This window comes from Schistocerca cancellata, chromosome 1, assembly GCF_023864275.1.
Source record: "Schistocerca cancellata isolate TAMUIC-IGC-003103 chromosome 1, iqSchCanc2.1, whole genome shotgun sequence".
NCBI classification, from domain to species: domain Eukaryota; kingdom Metazoa; phylum Arthropoda; class Insecta; order Orthoptera; family Acrididae; genus Schistocerca; species Schistocerca cancellata.
Genome location: NC_064626.1, coordinates 963,300,741 through 963,323,265, shown reverse-complemented (window position 1 = coordinate 963,323,265; position 22,525 = coordinate 963,300,741). Strand labels below are relative to the sequence as shown.

At 40.1% G+C, this 22,525-nt stretch overlaps 1 protein-coding gene across 1 annotated transcript in view; it reads left to right on the top strand.

Moving 5' to 3' along the window:
- The window catches only part of LOC126088396 (DNA-directed RNA polymerase I subunit RPA1), a 326,390-nt gene that overhangs the window by 139,758 nt on the left and 164,107 nt on the right, over window positions 1-22,525 (top strand). The window contains exons 15-16 of the mRNA XM_049906539.1: window positions 4,217-4,390; window positions 18,417-18,575. Of these exons, the coding sequence (XP_049762496.1) occupies window positions 4,217-4,390; window positions 18,417-18,575 (333 nt within the window). The remainder of the gene's footprint in view (window positions 1-4,216; window positions 4,391-18,416; window positions 18,576-22,525) is intronic.

Genomic DNA, 22,525 nt, shown 5'->3' with positions numbered 1-22,525 from the left:
TAGTATTAATGAACTTGCTGACAATATTAATAGTAAGCTCAGATGCTTCACGGATAATGCAGTTGTCTATAATGTACTGCTGAAAAAAGCTGAATGGAGTACTGTATGAAAAAAAAAACCTGTATAAATATTTAATCAGACCTAGGAAGCCTACTTACAAAGCTTAAAGAACCAACTTTAAATGATGACTCTGGGAATACACTACAAACCCCTATGTGTCACTACAGTAAGGATAGTTAGGACAAAATTAGTTTAATTATAGTGCACACAGAAATGTTTAAACAGCCATTTCACCCGCACTTTCTGCGTGAATGGAACTAAAAGCAGCCCTAAATGGGAAGTACCCTCTGCCACGCACTTCACAGTGGTTTTCAGGGTATGGATGTAGGTGGATAGGTCATCTCTTTTGCTCAGTTAATAACTCACAAAAATGCAAACGGACAATAGAAGTGATATTATTATTATTTTAGGATGGTGACTGTGTTCTTCTAAGGCACTAGGCCTAATCTGATAAGACTTTTCTGAACACACAGGATCAAACTTCAAATGTATTGTCAACAATGATACATCAGTAACCCCATCGAAGTAGACTTGTTTTTTTAATTTTATGTGTCAATCTTTTTGCACCTTAAGAATTGAAAAATGTAACAAACAACAATCATCACATGGATATTAATAATATATACCTTCTGTGAACTAACAGTGTAGCTGTTCAATGAAATCTTTCTATTTATGTATGTGCAGCAAGCTTCCCATCTTCTGGGCTAATGTGGACTTGAGACCGAAAAACGTGAGTGATCCAAAATGCGATTGTTTTTACCAGAAACTAGTATTTTCCTTATTTACAAAACATGCCACATTCAAGTCTCACTGCGTTAGTTGCACATTATTTGCTAGAAACTGGCGATTGATTTAGAAATTTAATCTTAAAACTTGCTGTATTTCATGTAAGTTGCTTTCAGTTCCCCTTCAAGAAATAGTCCTCCAAGTTTACATTTTCTTTCCATTCAAGTTTTTCCTGAAGATGGTGCTCATTTTCTAGTGTGTCAGAAAATATGTATAATTTCACAAAATTCATCTTTCATACTCTGATAATAGATCAAATTATTTCCATGCCTAGGTGTGCATATAATGGGTTCATCGACCACCTTGTCTTCACTCTTGCTCTACTGAAAACATTTCGTCCACTATATTTGTGTCACTTAGCTGCTCAAATACTGATTTACAGGTGTTGCTACGTGACCACTCATGCAAATTTTTATACTCGGTGTCTTCACCACCAGAAATTTGTATTCTAAATGAAAATATTTGTTCTAATTGTAACAAATACTTGGTTTTTCATTTGTATATTTCCAAAAATAACCAAACATGTATGGATAATCCACAAGCACAATAGTCCACACCCGGATAATTGAAGAAAGTTTTAACAAAACTCAATTTACTCAAAAAAACAAATTTTTGAAGAAACAAATTTTTTAACTGTCATACCAAAATATCAATTGCATAAGTGAGATAACTTAACATTTACACAGATTTTGTAGGAACAATTCTGATTGTGTGTATGACATTTTGAAAATTTTCGTTGCTTATTTCAGAGTAGACGGACAGACTTTGCAAGTTTTCTTAAAAGTTGATAAATCCAAAGATGAAAGTCTAAAGCTCTGTTAATATACATTGATTTTTTTCTGTGTCTTTATCTTCAACATTAATTGCCAAGGAAGCTACTTTACTGTTCATTTTGCATAGAAATACAGTAATGTACTACAATATAACACTTCAGTATCATACTCTCCCATAAATGTTTGATAAGCAAAAGTGTGAAACAGCAACAAGCATTACTGAAATACAACACAAAATGCTGGATAAAACAATACTAAATTGGAAATCTGTTGATCACTTTCAACAATGTCCTTATAAAACTCTTCTGCTCTTTCTGGCATGTTAAAATGCCTTGTAAGTTTTAAGACATACTTTTCCTTTTCCTTGCTGACAATGTTGTTCTTTTCCAAGGTGGCTGCTTTCTTCACTTCCTGGCTGCAGTTCATCATATACAGGACTTCCATTAAAAGTTTCAGATAGCAATGACAGTACCTTCTTAGACTTTTCACAAGCCATCGCTCGTATGGGCAGTTACTTTGAAAGCCATCGTAGATTGTAGGACTTGTAGTCCACTGGACTTCAGATCCTTTGCTTCTTAATCTTTAATTTTGTATCTTTGTGATGCCATGTTGCAACACTTTATAGTATTCATTTGGTTAAGCAGTATCTTAATTTTTTCAGTAGTATTTATCCAGTCTACCAAACACTTTGTCAAGATTATGTGTGAGACCACCAATAGGGAACTATGTACTAGCTTTTTCAGTTACTTGCTTACTCCCATGAAGGCCATTAGCACACACATCAGTACTGTTTTTATTTTAGACAGGTACAGTAGGCAGAAAATAAATGAATTTTATTTGGACCATTTTTCTGGCTGGGACACCTGAAGGTTTCTGAGAAAATGTGATAAGAGCTGAGGCTACTTCATTGCATCCTTTTGGTGCTTCTGTTTCAAGCCAAGTATAAAGCTTTCCTTTCCTTTGTCTGCTGTCAGGAATGAATCATAATGCAAAAGTTGTACAACCAAACCTATCTTGAAGAATACTTCACCTACAGAGAGCATTGGTATTTGCTGATTTTATAGTACTGTAAATCAAAACGTGCTTTAACCACATTTGGATTTTCCTCCTTTATTGTCGCATAGAACTTTTTTGCACAAATTTTGTGCAACCTGTGGTGTTTTATTAATTGATTTTTTCTTCCAGATATTGATTTGAGAGTCTGTCTTTGGCCTCCTCTGATGTTGCCTGAAATGTGGTACATACAGGTACTGTTGCCTGAAATGTGGTACATACAGGTACTGTCCAGCCATCTTTTTCCTTTATGCTGTAATTTATTAAAACAGTATTATTCCTTTTTGGTTCTTTCTTGATGTTCCTTCTCCTTGAGAAAGATGGCTTGAACTGAGCAGTAATCAGGAATTAATGTTGTTGCATAAATCAATAATTTATTTCTATTGTTGGTTCTGGTGACAAGAGCTTTCCTACAGTTTATGTTGTTCTTTTCTATTGAAACATTGTTTATATCCTTTTACGTCTCTCAGAAGCAAAGCACAGTTTGCATGTATTGACTTTTGCTTTAATTAGTGAGAGCAAATACTGAGTTTTGCAAAAACTCATAGTTTTCAACGCCCTATAACAACAGCAAATATCAGTTTTTGACAAATCCATTTCAACAGGTCTGGTATGGCAACAAGTTTGATCTGTAACAATAAAAATCTAAGTTTTGAACCACTGAGCACTTACTGACTTTTGAAGAAATGCTCCCCATTTGGTAGCTTGTTTTATTCTTAATAAACTGAGAGCATTTTTGTTTAGAATAAGCTGTTTGTAACTGTGAAGTAGTGAATTTTTGTGATGGACGCTGTTTTGGAAAAAACAATACAGTCCCTCATTTGCAGCACGTTGTGTTCATACAGGAAAAGAATAAACAGCAACAGTTAAGCAAATCTTCAGTGTATTCACTTTCTCATTTGGTGTTTGGATACGAGTTTTTGTATCTCTCTCATGACTGCATCATTTGTTCTTACTGAACTAATTTTCTTCTGTAGCCCATATTTTCATAGGGTAGTCATGTTAATTTTTGGATTTGGTAATGTTAGTGATAGAGGGTGGCTGGATATCCTTCCTGTTGCCACCATTCCCCCCACCCCCCTCAAGGACATAGTGTGTGTATACCCCCATTTGCTTGTGTGTAGTGTTACGTTGTGAAAGTGTGTGTACATTTTCTAAATGTTTGCATATCATGTAACTGAGGTGGGAGATGGGTACCAGCCTGGTATTTACATAGATGGTTGTCAAAAACTGCCTAAAAACGACATCCAGGCTGGCTTATACACCAGATATAGTTCATCTGCTGAGCAGATTTGGTCAGGCTGTGCCCCCCCCCCCCCCCCCCCCCCCCCCCCCCCCACCAGATCCTGGAAGCAGTGTGCTAATGTACGTGTTTCTCTTATCAAGCTCATCCTTTTTTTATTTCAAATTATTGCTGTATAATATAACATCTGGATGAGGTGTGGGAAAAAGAATAGTAACTGGACAATATTAAAAATTTATCATTATGCAATTTTTTAAAAATATTTTTAATGTAAGTATAATTAAATGTTTTCTGCACCCAGGCTTGGCAAAGTGTAAAACCAAGACGATGGAAAGCTGGAGGTACTGAGTTTATGAACCCAGTTGTTATGTCAGAATCGGAAGTAGTGATACATAATGGTGAACTGCTGTCTGGAGTGCTTGACAAAACACATTATGGTGCATCAAGATACGGCCTTGTCCATTGTGTTTATGAGGTAAGAAGCATTCAGAATTTGGGATTCTAATGCCATTGCATCAGTCACGTTTTCAAACATGGGTTGATTCAACCTAGTTTATTGGATAGTTTATGATGAAGTCCAGTAGCTCCTATAATTAATTTGCATATTATAGTAATTAAAAAATGTTATTGACAGTTTAAGAGATAGATTCCATAAATAGTTTTCATTAAACATTGGCCAAAGTGACTGTGGCATAAATCTGATGTTGAATATGGGTTGAAATGGCTTGGAGTACAACCTGTCAGTGTTACTACAGGAAGACGAAAACATCTACTGGCTTACACATACTCTGGGCACCTATCTTGCAGATTGTGCATCACATAAAATACTGAATGCCAATGATTTGTCAATATTCACATAGCTCTGACTGCTATGAATAATGGAAAGTCCAGGTTGGGATAGCAACAATATTATGAAAAGGGTAGATTGCTATACACTGTAAAGATGACACATTGAGTTGCAGAGAGGCACAATGAAAAGACTGTTACACATTGAGCTTTCGGTCAAAGCCTTCCTCAGAAAAGAAAGGAAAAAAGAAAACACACACACACACACACACACACACACACACACACACACACACACGAGCGGGCGCGGGCGCGCGCGGTCACACGTGACTGTGATCTCTGGCCAGAATGCAACTGTGTCAAATGGCAGTAGCAACCTGAAGTGGTGCTTGAAAGGGGGAGGGTTAACAAGGTAGAGGTGCAGAAAGAGAAGTGAGCACTGCCTGGTGGAGCGTACAGGGACTACGTAGACAGTGGCAAGACGAGGCTGCAAGGTGCAGTGGCAGGAGGCTGTAGGCTGTCGGGACGAAAGGGGGGGGGTGAAGGAAGAATAAAGCAGGAAAGAAGGGGTAAAAACTGGTGGGTGCCTTTGCAGAGAGTGTCGCACAGTGAGAGTGAGGGTATATGAATTGGGATGAGGTGACATGACGGGGGGGGGGGGGGGGGGGGGGGCAGAAAATGGTGGGTGGAGTGTATGACTACAGTAACTTGTTATAGATTGAGGCAGGGATGATTTCTATAACAGAGAATGTGTTGCAAGAATAACTCCCTCTTATGTAGTTAAGAAAAGCTGGTGGTGGAGAAAAAGATCAAGATGGTTCGAGTTGTGAAGCAGCCATTGAAATTAAGTATGTTATTTTTCAGCTGCATATAGCATCACAGGCTGGTCCAATTTGTTCTGGACCACAGTTTGGCAGTGGCCATTCACCGTGGTGGACAGCTGGTTGTTGTCATACCAATATGAAATATAATAAACTTTATGTAACTAAGGTCCCACAAATACATACTTTTGACATTGTCAGCAGGGGGGAGGGGGGGTGGGGGGGGGGGGGGAGGATCTGTAGTATTATAAACACTGAATGAATTTTCAACTGCAAAGATCGCTAAAACATTCATTCATATACGTGACCGGATTTGACAATACTCTGTTGTCATATTCAGATCTATGTTTACATCATTACACAGTCTTCTCCTTCAGTCCAGTAAGTGGTGCTATGTATTATATGAAAAGCTATTCGTCCACGAGACTCAGAGGGCCATAGACACGGCTTCTCAGGTAGATGCTGGGTTTCTTGACTTCTGCAAGGCGTTTGATACAGTTCCCCACAGTTGTTTAATGAACAAAGTAAGAGCATATGGACTATCAGGCCAATTGTGTGATTGGATTGAAGAGTTCCTAGATAACAGAACGCAGCATGTCGTTCTCAATGGAGAGAAGTCTTCTGAAGTAAGAGTGATTTCAGGTGTGGCGCAGGGGACTGTCGTAGGACCATTGCTATTTACAGTATATGTAAATGACCTTGTGGATAACATTGGAAGTTCACTGAGGCTTTTTGTGGATGACGCTGCAGTATATTGAGAGGTTGTAACAATGGAAAATTGTACTAAAATGCAGGAGGATCTGCAATGAATTGACGCATGGTGCAGGGAATGGAAATTGAATCTCAATGTAGACAAGTGTAATGTGCTGCGAATACATGAAAGAAATATCTTCGATCATTTAGCTACAATATAGGAGGTCAGCAACTGGAAGCAGTTAACTCCATAAATTATCAAGGAGTAGGCATTAGGAGTGATTCAAAATAGAATGACCATATAAAATTAATTGTCGGTAAAGCAGATGCCAGACTCAGATTCATTCGAAGAATCCTAAGGAAATGCAGTCCGAAAACAAAAGGAGTAGGTTACAGTACACTTGTTCACCCACTGCTTGAATACTGCTCAGCAGTGTGGGACCTGTACCAGATAGGGTTGATAGAAGAGATAGAGAAGATCCAATGGAGAGCAGCGCACTTTGTTACAGGATCATTTAGTAATTGTGAAAGTGTTACGGAGATGATAGATAAACTCCAGTGGAAGACTCTGCAAGAGAGACACTCAGTAACTCGGTATGGGCTTTTGTTGAAGCTTCGAGAACCTACCTTCACCGAGGAGTCAAGCAGTATGTTGCTCCCTCCTACGTATATCTCGCAAAGAGATCATGAGGATAAAATCAGAGAGATTAGAGCCCACATAGAGGCATACTGACAATCTTTCTTTCCATGAACAATACGAGACTGGAATAGAAGGGAGAACTAATAGATGAACTCAGGGTACCCTCCGCCATACACCGTCAGGTGGCTTGTGGAGTATCGGTGTAGATGTAGATGTTGGTATTGTGAGCTGTACTAGAAGTCGGCATATCAGTTTTAAAATAACAACTATGTACACACATCTTATTGCACTGATTAAAAGTGCCTTTTGGCAACTGGTTTTGACAGGCTTTGCTGTGATGTTCTTGTCTTCAAATATCATTATAAAAATGTTCATTGTGAATTGGAATCTCATACCAAGTTGCCATATTAGTGGATAAAATATAGCACATTATGCAAAGGTTTGTCAGAAATAAAAATTTTTTAATCAGAAAGCACCATGTGCACATGGCTGTGTCCACATATGTAGCACTAGCAGATGATTGATAAGTCTAAAAAACACAATATATGCAGTAAAATCTACAATAGCACATCTTTTTACATTAGCTTGACATGTTCCATTCATGGGAATGGAACATGTCAAGCTAATGTAATTAGAAGTGCTGTTTTTCAGTTTACTGTATATTGTGTTTTTTAGTCGTAACGATCATCTGTGAGTTGTGAGTGCTAAATACACAGTTGCTTTATGATTGTACACATTTTATTTCTGACAAACTTTTGCATAATGCGTTACATTTTATCCATTAATATGACAATTTGGCGTAAGGTTCCAAGTTGTGATGAACACATTTTGTAACATTAATTTTTGAAGAGTGGAAGATGACAGCAAAACCTGTTGAAACTGGTTGTTGAAAATAAATAAGTATTTATGTGATCATGGCTGTAAAAAGTTCTCCAGTGGATGCAGCAGAGCTGGCACATGCCATAGCTGCTTTCACAGATGTGTGGCTTCTGGTGGGACAGGGTAAGCTTGTGCGAGGACTGGAACAGGAAGTGCTGGATAAATGGATTGGGGATATGATGCCTGTGGCAAGGGATTGGGATTGAAAGGGGCACAGTGTAGACTAGAATACTGTGGAGATTGGGTGTGCAATGGACCACCCACTTTAGGAGGGTGGGAAAGAACTTGGGTAGGATGTTCCTCGTTTAAGGGCATGATGGTCAAAGCCATTATGAAGGATACAGTTCAATTGTTTCAGTCTGGAGTGGTACTGGCTGACAAAGGGGGGCCACTCCTTTCTAGCTGATTCTTGGGGGCAGTTGGAGGATTGCGGGTGTCTGGGGATATGCCATGGGAGATCTGTTTGTGGTTTAGGTCCGGGGATAGTGTCTGTCGATGAACGCCTTTGTGAGACCATCAACATAATGGTTAAGGGAGCTCGTGTTACATCAGGTATGCAATCCCTCAGTGACTAGGCTGTACGAAAAGGATTTTGTGATGTGGGTGGGATGGCAGCTGGCAAAATGCAGATACTGATGTTGGCTGGTGGGCTTAAAGTGGAGACACCCACCTCTGCCTTCATTTGCCCATTTTCTACATTATTTCCAATTTCCCCAACGCCATCCCTGCCACAATTGTCTCTGCACTATCTTTTGTGCAGCACTTCAGAAAAGTATCCCTTTCGCTGGCTAAAACTCGGTCCCACATCTTGTTCATGGAATCCCCCCCACGCAATATGTTGTGGCATAACTATAAAAATTTCTTTGCCTGGATACTACCCCTTCTTTCACAATGACCTTCACCTCTTCAGATCCACCCATCTCTGTTCCTTATAAACCTAGTGCTACAAAAATCCATCTCTGTGGCACAAGCTTCCCAAAACTGCCTCTGCTCCTTCCACAAGAATCTAATACTGTGCAGTCGTACATAACATCTCTGAAATTGAATCCCTTGCCTCGTCAACCACTCACAACAACCAGACCCTGCCTAGTTAACCTTTACAACTTGTCACATCCCTCAAAATTCCCTATCAACATTCCAATAAGTCCAGAGCTGAAACAATCCCAGATCACTATTGTTAACCTTTCCACCAAAATCCTCAGCCCCACAGAAGTTTCAGTTTTATCCAAAGGTGTCACCATCAGCCCTGCACCCAAATTTAACCATATTGGACTTGTTAAACACCTACTTTCCCTCTTTTGATCCCTGCAATACAAACACTTTTTTTGTCATCAGACTACGAACCAAAGCCAACCTAACCCCAACACTGAACCCTGCCTGTACCAATTTATATTACTATCCAACCATGATCCCCCCCCCCCCCCCCCACCTGTCCTACCTGATCTATAATTGCATACCAGGTATTCTTTACCTTCAATTTAGCTTCACCCTCATTCTCCAGCTATGTACCAACCAATTGCCTGAAATCTAGCCTTTCATGTCAAAGATACCAACCACTTTATTCACTGGATCTCCATCATTCCCACCTCCCTATAACTCCTGGTTCCCTACTGGTCACTGTTGACACCACTTACCTAGACACCAACTTCCCTTATACCCATAGTCTTGCTGCAATTGAAAACTTCCTTTTCCAATGTCCTTCGGACTCCAAACCCACTACCTAATTCCTTGTACAACTAAATAACATATCCTAACACACAACTATTTCACTTTTGAGGGAAAAGTACACAAATAAATCCACACCGCAGCCATGGACACCCGCATGGCACACTCCTACGCCAATCTATTTATGGCTTATCTAGAGAAGACCTTCTTTGCCTCCCAAAACCCCAAATTCTTGTCTAGTTCAGATTTATTGATGATATCTTCATGATACGAACTCAGGACCAAGACACCATACCATCATTCCTTTACAACCTCAACACTTTCTCTCCCTTCTGCTTCCTTAACCCAGCCACCTTTCTAGGTGTTGACCTCCTCTTCTCTTGAAAGCTCCATCTACATGTTCATCCACATTAAACCTACCATCTCTACCCCAACGTGGCTCCTGCCCCAGAGTGGGTGCATAACCAAATACTTCAACACTTACTGGTGGATAACCAACGTCATATACTTGCTCCTTTATCACCATCTCCATCTGGATCTGTACCTTGATGGCCTCTCCCTCAGTGTGGTGGACTTGCAGAATTTTTTGATACTGGGCTTTGATCCCAGTTGACATGCCTTCCCCATATTCATCAGCTAAAGCAGACATATTGGTTGCACCTCAGTGCTCTATGGTGTCTCAGCAATACGAACTGGGGAATGGGCTGCTCTATTCTTTTCTGGCTCTGCAAAGCACTGGTCCAGTCCTGTCTGGGTTGAAGAAGTCATTCAGCATTACCTTCAATGTTACGTATGATGGACCTGATACACCATTGTGGGGTACAACTGGCAACTGGTGCTTTTCGGACTAGCCGCATGATTAACCTCGTCGTAGAGGCTATGTTTCCACCAATATGGGTTCTGTGACATCAACAATTCATCACTTATGTGTTATATATCCACTGTTCCCAAAAGCACTCAAACTACTGTCCCCTCTTTTCATCTCTGGAGGCCCACTTTCCACAACAATGGCTCAGGTATGGGGCTATGATTCTCATCCACGTCCAGTCCCATTTCTCAGAACTCCAGCTTCCCCTCTTCCACCTATTCTCCAGGCTTGCTCTTGTACACCCTCATTGTTCATCTCCTGTCCACAGCTCTGTCCTGACCTATCACAGGCTCCGAAAGACTTGGCTCTGCTTGAAGTCCTCCGCCACCAATTCGTCTTAATTCTTAATGTGTTTCTGGGTTCAAAAGCAGTCTATATTGAGGCACTATGGTTGCCAGTCACACTGGCTTTGCTTACATTCATGCGTGATGTAATGATCGCCACTCCTCGCCAGATGGCTGCAGTGTTTCCACTTAAAAGTTGGTAGCCGTCTCTCATGCCATTGGGCATTTCCGTTCCTGCACTGGTGAGCACTTTCTCATCTATAGTAACTCCTTGAAGAGTTCACAAGCTCTTAACCAGTGTTACCCTCATCATCCCTTGGATCTGACAACCCAGGACTTGCTTTTTGCCCTAAAATTGTGTGGCCACTTGGTAGTATTTGTATGGTCCTGGGTCATGTTGGGATCTGGCCACTTGATGGCTTTTGTCTGGACCCCAGGTCATGTTGGGATTCCGGGGAATCACCTTGCTACCTGACTCTCCACATTGGCTACCAGCAAGCCGTCTCTTGAGGTCTGGACATTTGATTGGTATTATGCTGTCAAGTTCGAAGGATTTATGATACAGAGTGACATACTCACTTTGACGAACAAACTGCGGGCGATAAAGTAGACCACGAATCTGTGTAGGTCCTCCATGGTGGCCTCTTGCAAGGAGTCCATCATCCTTTTTTATCACTTTGTCTAAGAGAGCACCTCACCCTTAGTGGCTCATTGAAAAGTTGTCAGGGTGCCGTGTTACCTCTTCTGCCCCAACCAGGAATGGCTATCTGGGCTTTGGGGTCTGCCTTGCCCTACCTGATCTTTCGTTCTTCTTCCCCCTTCTTGCGTATTCACATTATGTTTTATTGGTGTTCTTCCTGTGTTTTCCTGTGCTTACCTCACCCTGTCCACATTTCTAATCATTTCTGCGTGTTGTTGGATGGGATGCCTCCAGTAAGTGGTGGGGGCTATGATCCCCATTGCACTTTCTGTCTTTGAGGGCATCTAGTAGACCTTGAGGTTTTGTGCACTTGGCCCTTCTTTCAAGTGTGCTTTTGCTGACTTGCCTGTTCCAGGTAGGAGGGACTGATGAATGACCTCTTGCTTTGGTCCCTTTAATTGTTAAACCAGCAAACCAACCATTGAGCACACCAGCCATCAAGAGTACCTGCATTTTGAGAGGTACCATCCCATCCAAACCAGATATCCCTTCCATAAATCTGGACCCTCAGGGATGGACCATCTGCTGTTACAAGAACTTCCTTGACCATTATGTGACGGTCTGACAAAGGCCATCACAGACAGGCGCTATCCCCAGATCTAGTCCACAAATAGATTTCCCATGCCATATCCCCATGCATCCGGCAATCCTGCCACCACCTTGAAGAACTAGCTACAAAGGAGTGCCCCCTTTGTGAGCAATACCACCCCAGACTGGAACAACTGAACCATATCCTTCACCAGGGCTTTGATCACCTATTATTATGCCCTGAAGTGAGGGACATTCTGCTCAAGAGCCATCCCACCCCTCCTAAAGTGATGTTCCATTGCCCACCTGACGTTCACAAGATCCTAGTCCATCCCTGTGTCACTTTCAAACCCAATCCCTTGCCACAGGTATCATATCCCTTTGGAAGACCCAGGTGCAAGACCTGCCCAATCCACCCACCCAGCACTTCCTATTCAGTCCTATCACAGGCTTATCCTAATCCATCAGAGGCCAGGTCTCCTGTGAAAGCAGCCATGTTATTACCATCTCTGCTACAATCATTGCATAGCTTTTTGTATTGGTATGACTACCATGTACCCAAGAGTAAACTGGATCATCCTATGGCACAACATACACTTGAACATAACATGCTTGATTTCAGTGGCTGCTTCACAACCCAGACTGTCGGATTTTCTCTTCCACCATCAGCTGTTCTGAGCTGTGTAAGTAGGAGATATCCTTACAACACATTCTCCACTTGTAAAACCAACCCTGCCTCAGTCTTCAGTAAGCTACTGTCCTCACAACCTCCAACCAATAGTTTCTGCCCTCTTCTGTTACCCTCATTGTGCGCCACTTCCTGCCGACACACCCGCCAGTCTTTCTTTCTTCTCTCTCATTTACAAAGAATGAGTGGTGTTGCAAGGATACAAGGTCATACAGTGCAAGTTTATCTGCATGGAACTGCAGCAGAAAGACACGTTGTTCATAGCCTGTTGAAAATTTTGTCACAGTGAAACTCCTGCGCAATAAACCTTGCAAACGATTGGGTTAATGATGCTGAGCAGTATTGTCTGCAGTTGGTATCTCCAGAACATCTAGGCCCATGGAATATATTGCTGCAGCATTAGAGATACTGGATGAAAGAAAATTATGAATGACACATACCAAATGGAGGCATGTTTTGTTCCCCAACAGACTGTGATTTATGTTGAGCCTGACAACCATCTGGATAGAGTTAGAGTGAAATATGCAAAAATGCATCATTTGAGGAGGGAAAACCCAGTGGCATAATGGTGTGCTCGGGGCTTTGCAGTGATAGAAATCTGAAGCTCTACGTTGAATGTAACAATTATTTGATTTGTTGAAGTTATAGGAAAGAAATCTTCTGGCCATTTTTCCTATCATATGGTGCTGCAATTGATGATTCTTTTGTTTTGATGTGTAAAAATACTGATCGTTGAATAGCTGTCATGATGGAGGACATGCAAGACATTATAAATAATATTTGAATCCATGTGGTAAAAGTTTCTTTCCACAGAATGTATGTAAATGTGAAAATCCAGATGCGCAGCGTGAAAAATGAGAACTAGTATTTTCAAAATAATATTTTTGTAGTTCTTGTTCCCAGGAATTTTACCAACAACTTTTAGAACTAAACTTTTTGGTCTTATATTTGGTCATTGTATGTATTATTAGTAGCTGTCTTAAGTAATTATGTTATCAATAAATTACATTATGTGCATTTGAATTTGATAAAAACTTTCTAAAGCCAAGATCACATAGATATTTCTTTACGTACGACAACCGGTTTTGACAGACTTTGCTGTCATCTTCGGGTCTTCAAAAAATTTTGGTATAAAACGTATTCATTTTGAACTGGAACATCACACATAGTTGTCAGGTTTGTGGCTAAACTGTAGCACACTATACAAAGGTTTGTTACAAATAAAATATTTAAAATCAAAAAGCACCTTGTGCACATGGCCACATCCATATATGTAGTGCTTACAGGTGATTGTTACATCGTACAGATCACAGTACACAGTAAAATGCACAGTAGCACATCTGTTTACATTAGCTGGTCAGGGTACAACTGTTGTACCTTATAAGCCATCTAAGGCACATGTTCATTGATTAGAACACGTCCAGCTAACATAAAGATTAGATTAGATTAGATTAATACTAGTTCCATGGATCATGAATACGATATTTCGTAATGATGTGGAATGAGTCAAATTTTCCAATACATGACATAATTAAGTTAATATAACAACTTTTAATAATTTTTTTGTTTGTTTTTTTTCTTTTTTTTAATAATTTTGTGTTTGGGTTTTTTTTCTTTGTTTTCGTAATTTATATCTAAAAATTCCTCTATGGAGTAGAAGGAGTTGTCATTCAGAAATTCTTTTAATTCCTTCTTAAATACTTGTTGGTTATCTGTCAGACTTTTGATACTATTTGGTAAGTGACCAAAGACTTTAGTGGCAGTATAATTCACCCCTTTCTGTGCCAAAGTTAGATTTAATCTTGAATAGTGAAGATCATCCTTTCTCCTAGTATTGTAGTTATGCACACTGCTATTACTTTAGAATTGGGTTTGGTTGTTAATAACAAATTTCATAAGAGAGTATATATACTGAGAAGCTACTGTGAATATCCCTAGATCCTTAAATAAATGTCTGCAGGATGGTCTTGGGTGGACTCCAGCTATTATTCTGATTACACACTTTTGTTCAATAAATACTTCATTCCTCAGTGATGAATTACCCCAAAATACGATGCCATATGCAAGCAATGAGTGAAAATAGGCATAGTAAGCTAATTTACTGAGAAGTTTATCACCAAAATTTGCAATGACCCTTATTGCATAAGTAGCTGAACTGAAACGTTTCAGCAGATCATCAATGTGTTTCTTTCAATTTAATCTCTCATCAATGGACACACCTAAAAATTTTGACTATTCTACCTTAGCTATATGCTTCTGATTAAGGTCTATATTTATTAATGGCGTCATACCATTTACTGTACGGAACTGTATGTACTGTGTCTTATCAGAATTCAGTGAGAGTCCGTTTACAAGGAACCACTTAGTAATTTTCTGAAAGACATTATTGACAATTTCATCAGTTAGTTCTTGTTTGTCAGGTGTGATTACTATACTTGTATCATCAGCAAAGAGAACTAACTTTGCCTCTTCATGAATATAGAATGGCAAGTCATTAATATATATTAAGAACAACAAAGGACCCAAGACCGACCCTTGTGGAACCCCATTCTTGATAGTTCCCCGGTTTGAGGAATGTTCTGATCTTTGCATATTATGAGAACTGCTTATTTCAACTTTCTGCACTCTTCCAGTTAGGTACGAATTAAACCATTTGTGCACTGTCCCATTCATGCCATAATACTTGAGCTTGTCTAGCAAAATTTCATGATTTACACAATCAAAAGCCTTTGAGAGATCACAAAAAATCCCAATGGGTGGTGTTCGGTTATTCAGATCATTCAAAATTTGATTGGTGAAAGCATATATGGCATTTTCTGTTGAAAAACCTTTCTGGAAAGCAAACAGACATTTTGTTAGTACTTCATTTTTACAGATATGTGAAGCTACTCTTAAATAATCAAAATATCCACGGGTATGCTGCCGGTCTATAGTGTCCAACGGGCACAATATTTCGGCGATCAAACATGTCGCCATCATCAGGTGAACTGACGGACTGAGCTCCTGTGAACGTGCCGGCACGGAGATCCATACGCTATGGCTGCTCAGAGGGAACTGGGTTTGGTCGCGGCGGCGGCCGATTTAAATACCCTCCGCCCGCGGCGCGCTCCCTCCGCCGTCCGCGCCCAGCGCCACGGTCGCGCGGTGGAACAGATTGCGACGGCGTCTGAGATGACGTCGGTGTGATGGCTCTGTCCGCCGTGGTCGTCACAACTATACGTCTGCTCGATTTACTCTTGATTAACCCGATCGCTGGTTCCCAAGCCTTGCTAAGATTATAGCCACAGTCCCGGTTTATGAGGTCGTCATTGGTGCGAATTTCGATGGCCTCTCTAACAACGCTGTCCCAGTATCTCGACGTCTGTACCAGAATCCTCGTGCGGTCATACTCCATGGCGTGATTTTCCGACAAACAATGTTCAGCGACCGCCGACTTGCTCGGATACATCAGTCGAGTGTGCCTCTGGTGTTCACGGCATCGATCCTCGACGGTACGCAGCGTCTGACCAATATACGACTTGCCACATTGACACGGAATCTGGTACACGCCGGCCTTCCTCAAACCGAGGTCATCTTTGGCGCTCCCCACCAGTGCACGAGTTTTATTTGGAGGACAAAACACAGTTCCGACCCGGTGTTTCTTCAGAATGCGGGCGATTTTCCCCGAGAGTGCGCCTGTGTATGGAATAAATGCAATGCCTACCTCCTCCCTCGTGACTTCATCCATCTCAACAGGTTGTGCTGCAGTGGGTGGGCGGAGAGCACGTTGAATCTGCCACTCTGAGTACCCATTTTTTCGAAATACAGTTCTCAGATGTTCCAATTCCTGGGGTAGACTCTCTGCGTCAAAGATAGTGCGCGCCCTATGTACTAGAGTTTTAAGTACCCCATTCCTCTGTGAAGGGTGGTGGCAGCTGTCTGCATGCAAGAGATTCCGTGTCAATGTGGCAAGTCGTATATTGGTCAGACGATGCGTACCGTCGAGGATCGATGCCGTGAACACCAGAGGCACACTCGACTGATGTATCCGAGCAAGTCGGCGGTCGCTGAACATTGTTTGTCGGAAAATCACGCCATGGAGTATGACCGCACGAGGATTCTGGTACAGACGTCGAGATACTGGGACAGCGTTGTTAGAGAGGCCATCGAAATTCGCACCAATGACGACCTCATAAACCGGGACTGTGGCTATAATCTTAGCAAGGCTTGGGAACCAGCGATCGGGTTAATCAAGAGTAAATCGAGCAGACGTATAGTTGTGACGACCACGGCGGACAGAGCCATCACACCGACGTCATCTCAGACGCCGTCGCAATCTGTTCCACCGCGCGACCGTGGCGCTGGGCGCGGACGGCGGAGGGAGCGCGCCGCGGGCGGAGGGTATTTAAATCGGCCGCCGCCGCGACCAAACCCAGTTCCCTCTGAGCAGCCATAGCGTACGGATCTCCGTGCCGGCACGTTCACAGGAGCTCAGTCCGTCAGTTCACCTGATGATGGCGACATGTTTGATCGCCGAAATATTGTGCCCGTTGGACACTATAGACCGGCAGCATACCCGTGGATATTTTGATTATCAAATACGCCGGGAGAAACTCAAGAATTACTCTTAAATACATCACTTTCTCAAAAATTTTGGATAAAGCTGTTAGAAGGGAGATTGGACGGTAATTGTTGACATCAGATCTATCCCCTTCTTTTTTTTTTGCAAAGGTATAACAATAGCATATTTCAGTCTATCAGGGAAAATGCTACTGTGCATTTGATTTTGTACTGTGATTTTTATGACGTAACAATCACCTGTGAGTACAGCATATATGAACATGGCCACGAGCACGAGGTAAGTGTTTGATTTTAAATGTTTTGTTTATGACAGACCATTGTGTAATGTGCTACACTTTAGCAACTAACTTGACAACTTGGCGTGGGGTTCCAATTCAAAGTAAACACATTTTATAACAAAGATTTTTGATGACCTGAAGATGACAGCAAAGCCTGTCGAAACCAGTTCCTGTAAATAAAGAAATATTAATGAGATCTGGGATGTAGAAAGTTTTTAGCTAGTTGTACCAATCATTTCTTCTGACTTCTCACCATGAGAAAATTCAAGGGCTTGAATGTCTTAAATCTTTATGTTCTTAATTGAAAATTATGCTCTTGCCTGATCAACAGTTTTGCGACTCACTTTGTGTAATGTTGCAGTTTGTTTAAAGTGTGATTTACATATTTACTTTTTACTGAATATTTCCTAGATGTTTGAAAATTTCTTAATTGAAAATTATACTCTTGCCTGGTCAACAGTTTTGCGACTCACTTTGTGTATTGTTGCAGTTTGTTTAAAGTGTGATTTACATCTTTACTTTTTACTGAATATTTCCTAGATGTTTGAAAATGTATCGTATATTGAAATATTTAGGTGAAATAAAAACTTTGCTAGTTTTGTCGAGAGTCATGTCAAACTCATTGCTAAGAGTTGATCATAGTATAAGACAATATTACACTCGGCTATTCTCCTAGGGCAATATTGAGTGAAAAATATGTATAAAAGGTTTTCTGTGTTCAGTGTTAAAGAATTTTTTGTTACTAAATAAATCATATGAAAATATAATATGATAATGGTTGAGAAAATGTTTTATCCTTCTGTATTGGTATTTCTTAATTTCACCATATTGAATTACAGCACAGAAAGAGAAGCTTTCTGTTTTGAATCTTTTTTACTCTTGGTATACAACTCCTTAGGAGGTGATGTAGCAGATGACGAAAAACAGTACTATGTTAGTGTCCATTTGCTCCAGAACAAAACTGGTCCAGTCATTGTGCACAATATGTTTTGACTGGTTGCTTGGAAATATGATGTTTATAGTTGCGTCCTCAGTATTGATCAGTTAAGTATAACTCCTCCTATATGTATACAAAACACTATTTTTAATTGCAGTTTTGTGTTCATTTCAGTTGTATGGCGGTGTATGTGCAAGTAAGCTACTTAGCTCATTTACCAAACTGTTTACATCATTTATGCAAAGGGAAGGCTTCACACTAGGCATTGAAGACATCTTAGTTGTAGAGGATGCAGACAGGCAAAGGACGGCCATCATACAAGAATGCAGAAAGGTACCACATAAAAAAATTGATTGTAATTCTGCCTATAAATCAATGGAATGTGATTGATTCAGAGTCTCACTAAAAAATATAAATAACAAGTTAATGAGATTAAAGGGAATATCTAAATATTCTACAGATGTGAACTAAAAAGCACACTGAATTTTGTTTATTTACATGTGCCTGAGCAATTCAGGCAGGAATATTTTTGAATAAAAAGGCATTTTATCTTTATTTCTGTAGAAAAATCTGTAGTTTACACTAAGCTCATGTTTTAACTTCAGCATGTAAGCTTCCCCTGCTTGGTTAGTTAAACTAAAGGGAATCAGTGAGATAGAATTCCTTTATCAACCTGCACAAGGGATTGGACAAATCTGTGACTCTGTCTGAATAAACCTAGCTTGTATTGTATGTCGGAGGGGCAGATAGTACACTCTGACACAAAGTCCAGCTATATTTGCCAAATATCATATATAATTTCTCAGACACAGTTTACAAAAATTAATAATTGCTTTCAAAAATATGTGGAGAGGTTTATTGAATGAGGGTTAATTTGAAATTGAATTAAAATATACTATTTATTCAGTATCAGAATAGAGCGACTAGTGATCATAACAAATTAGATGTGTGGAAGAGAATCACCCAATTGAGTTGTAGAATTGAAACGTAAAGTAGTAAAGTTGGGGTTTTCGGACAAATGTAGAATTTCTGTCTGTATATCCCATGATAGACTTATAAATGCAAAGCCCTCTTGTGCAGTAAATGCTTGTAAATAGGTAGGTGTACTGCAGCCATATGATCAAATGAAATATCAGTTCAAGTTCCAAAGTGTCAAGAATATTCCAAGTCAAATGAACTGTCTACTAGTTGTTCAAGGTTAGTCTAAAACTGCTCCTCCTCCTCCTCCTCCTCCTTTCTCTACCTGGAGGAATAGCAAGTTGTATCCATCTGCATTCTCCATTCCTGTTTCCACATGAAATGTTATTCAGAAATACATGTAACATCTACATGGTTTGTAGACTGCATTTAATGAGAAACCCATTCAAACACCAAGCATCAAAAAGTGGACAGTGGAGAGATGCATATTTGGAATTACTGGGAGGGACAGAATAACAAATGGTTCAAAAAACAAAGTGAGGTGGAAAATGTAATTATGCGAAAATGAGGTGGAGCTGGGCAGGGCATATAGCCAAGCAGTTGGATTGTAGATGAAGCAAGGAAGCTCTTTGCCCTATTTGAAGAGGTAAGAAAGGGTGATATGATAGCATGCTGGGAGGTGAGTAAATGACATTAAAAACATGCAGGAACAACACTGATGTTTGTGGCTAAATACCATACTGGATGGAGAGATGTTTATTTGGCAGTTGTTGTCAGTTGTCTGATGTCGATGTGGGTGTAACACCAGTGTATGAATAGAACCACATTTGTATTGGGGAGGCTCAATTGGAAGAGCTTGCTGCTTTAAGGGGACACAGTTGCGAGGGAACTCCCATAAGGAATCAATGCTAAAATGAGTAAACGTCAGGTACACTTTCTGAAGTAACTAATGGGGATAAAGACCTGAAACTTTTACAGTGTACAGCTGAAACATCATTCTCAAATCACATAAAAACTGGTTAATGTATTTTTTATATTTCATGAGTAATCTTTTTTTTTTTTTGTTCTATAAGACAAAAAATTAAAACGTTTCTAAACACCTTGGAGCTTGTAAATCTGTTCTTTTTATCACTACTGGTCTATTTTTTTTTATCTAATTAATCATCGTTGTATTAACAAGAGATACTGTAAGTCTGATGTCTGTAGCAGTCATAGTTTTTGAGAAAAGTGTACCAGAAGGTCAAAAAATGTAGTTTTGAGAAAAATGGTATTAAAGTTTTACATGCAAGAAAGTAATGTACAATGTCATACAGACACACTTTTAAAACATTCCAGGGCTATACTGTGGCTCAGCTTCTTGATCTTCATCTTCTTTTCTTTGATCTTCTGGCTATCCTGGCCTCCTTGGTAGCATTTCCTGCAGAAATATCAGCTTAACGGATACGGTCCATGTCAATCGTTTTCTGTCCCCTTTCAGTATTGATACCATCTTTTGTTCCCAAGAGTCTTAATACATCAGTCTTCTTTGACACACCAGCATTGAAGCACATCACTGCATCATGAACACCAAATTTTAGTGTTTCTTTTCTAACGAAAACAGTTTTTGGTAGCCTTGTCCAAATGACAGAATTCAAACTTTCATTTGGGTTTTGAGTTTTTACATGGAGATACTTTTTCAAGAGTTCTTGTTGGCTAAGGTATCTGAAAATGGGTTTCACAGCTAGCATAATTTTTTCTGGAATTGAATGTTTGTGCTTATGGCTGGAAGATGTACCGTATTTACTCGAATCTAAGCCGCACCTGAAAAATGAGACTTGAAATAAAGGAAAAAAAAATTTCCCGAATCTAAGCCGCACATGAAATTTGAGACTCAAAATTCAAGGGGAGAGAAAAGTTGTAGGCCGCACCTCCAAATCGAAACAAAGTTGGTCCATTGTAATATGAGACACAATTTAGGTCGAATGAATGACGATACAGCTACAGTAGTTTGGTTCGAGTCGTAAGCTTAGCAGTTAAGCTTTACCACGTAGCCATTGCTATGCGTCAGGCGCTCCGTCCGTATTTATACGGGTACCCTTCCTTTTTCACGTGCTTCGTCTGGTTTGAATCGATTGCTTATTTTGCTTTGATCTGATAAGTGCCGTTTTCTTTGTTATAGGTGTTTGCGTCACTCTTAAGATGAAAATGCATTACTGCACTGTGTCGTGCATTGTTTGTAGCATTCTGATAGTGCGTGTTTACGGCCTGTCGCGGTTCGCACCATGGCTTGGAATCATCTCGTTAGCGAAACAATGGCAAGAGACTGCTATCTGTTGTTACTTACACTGCTGCTTTCTTTGATAATGTTCAACAAGAATCAAATAATAGACTGCGTATGATAGAACATGTTCTGAACGAGAGTTAGGTGAAAATTTTTCTCTGTTTGAAAATCTTTGCGGCCGCTTCTTTATTACATCAAATTCTGCACAGAAATTAGAGTCATCTTAGATTTAAAAATCTAGTCACTTGCCGTGCTTCATTTCTGACTGTATCACTATTAGGCATAAGAATAATACGAATATAATCATGACACGATACGTATATTCTTCCGCGTTTGCTGTTGTCTCACTCTAGTTTCGTAGTTTCTTAGGCAGACAGGATTTAAATGAGATAGCAGCAAACATGAAAGAATACATGACAAAATGTTTATATACGTATTATTCTTATGGTGAAGAAAATACTGTATGTGATTCAAATTTCATCAGGTTCCTATTAGCAACCATCTCTTCTCACAGATAGGAAAAAATTCAGAACATAGAGTTGGCCATATTGACAAACATCCCAAACAGTCTTGCCAGTCAGATTTTCGTAGTACACTGAAATGGTGCTACATTCGAAGATGAACAATACGGAATTTGTATTTACTTCATTGCATAATGTATGAAAATGCAGTGGTCGAAACTCACGGCGGAGGAAAAAAGCTCGTCTTCCACTTTTTTTTTTAATTTATTTACTGACGCAGAGGTTTTGGCGCCAGTATTTATCTTTGTGTCTACAAACCATGCCTGCGTAGCGCTACAGATATTAGACGGCAGAAGTTAGTTGTGGCAGCACTTACCAACATTTTTCATAACTTCCGCTTGCTTTGCACTCGATTCTAAGCCGCAGGCAGTTTTTTGGATTACGAAAACCGGAAAAAAAGTGCGGCTTAGATTCGAGTAAATACGGTAACTTTTTTCCCTTACATATCTTTAGAAGTCGTGATCCCATTCTTTTCTGTACATGTCCTATACATTCCAGTTTATTAATGTTGACTCTAGGCCCATAAGGTTTATCTTCTACCACTTTCTGATAAGCCTTACTGTCCCCATCCCCAAGATAGTCTG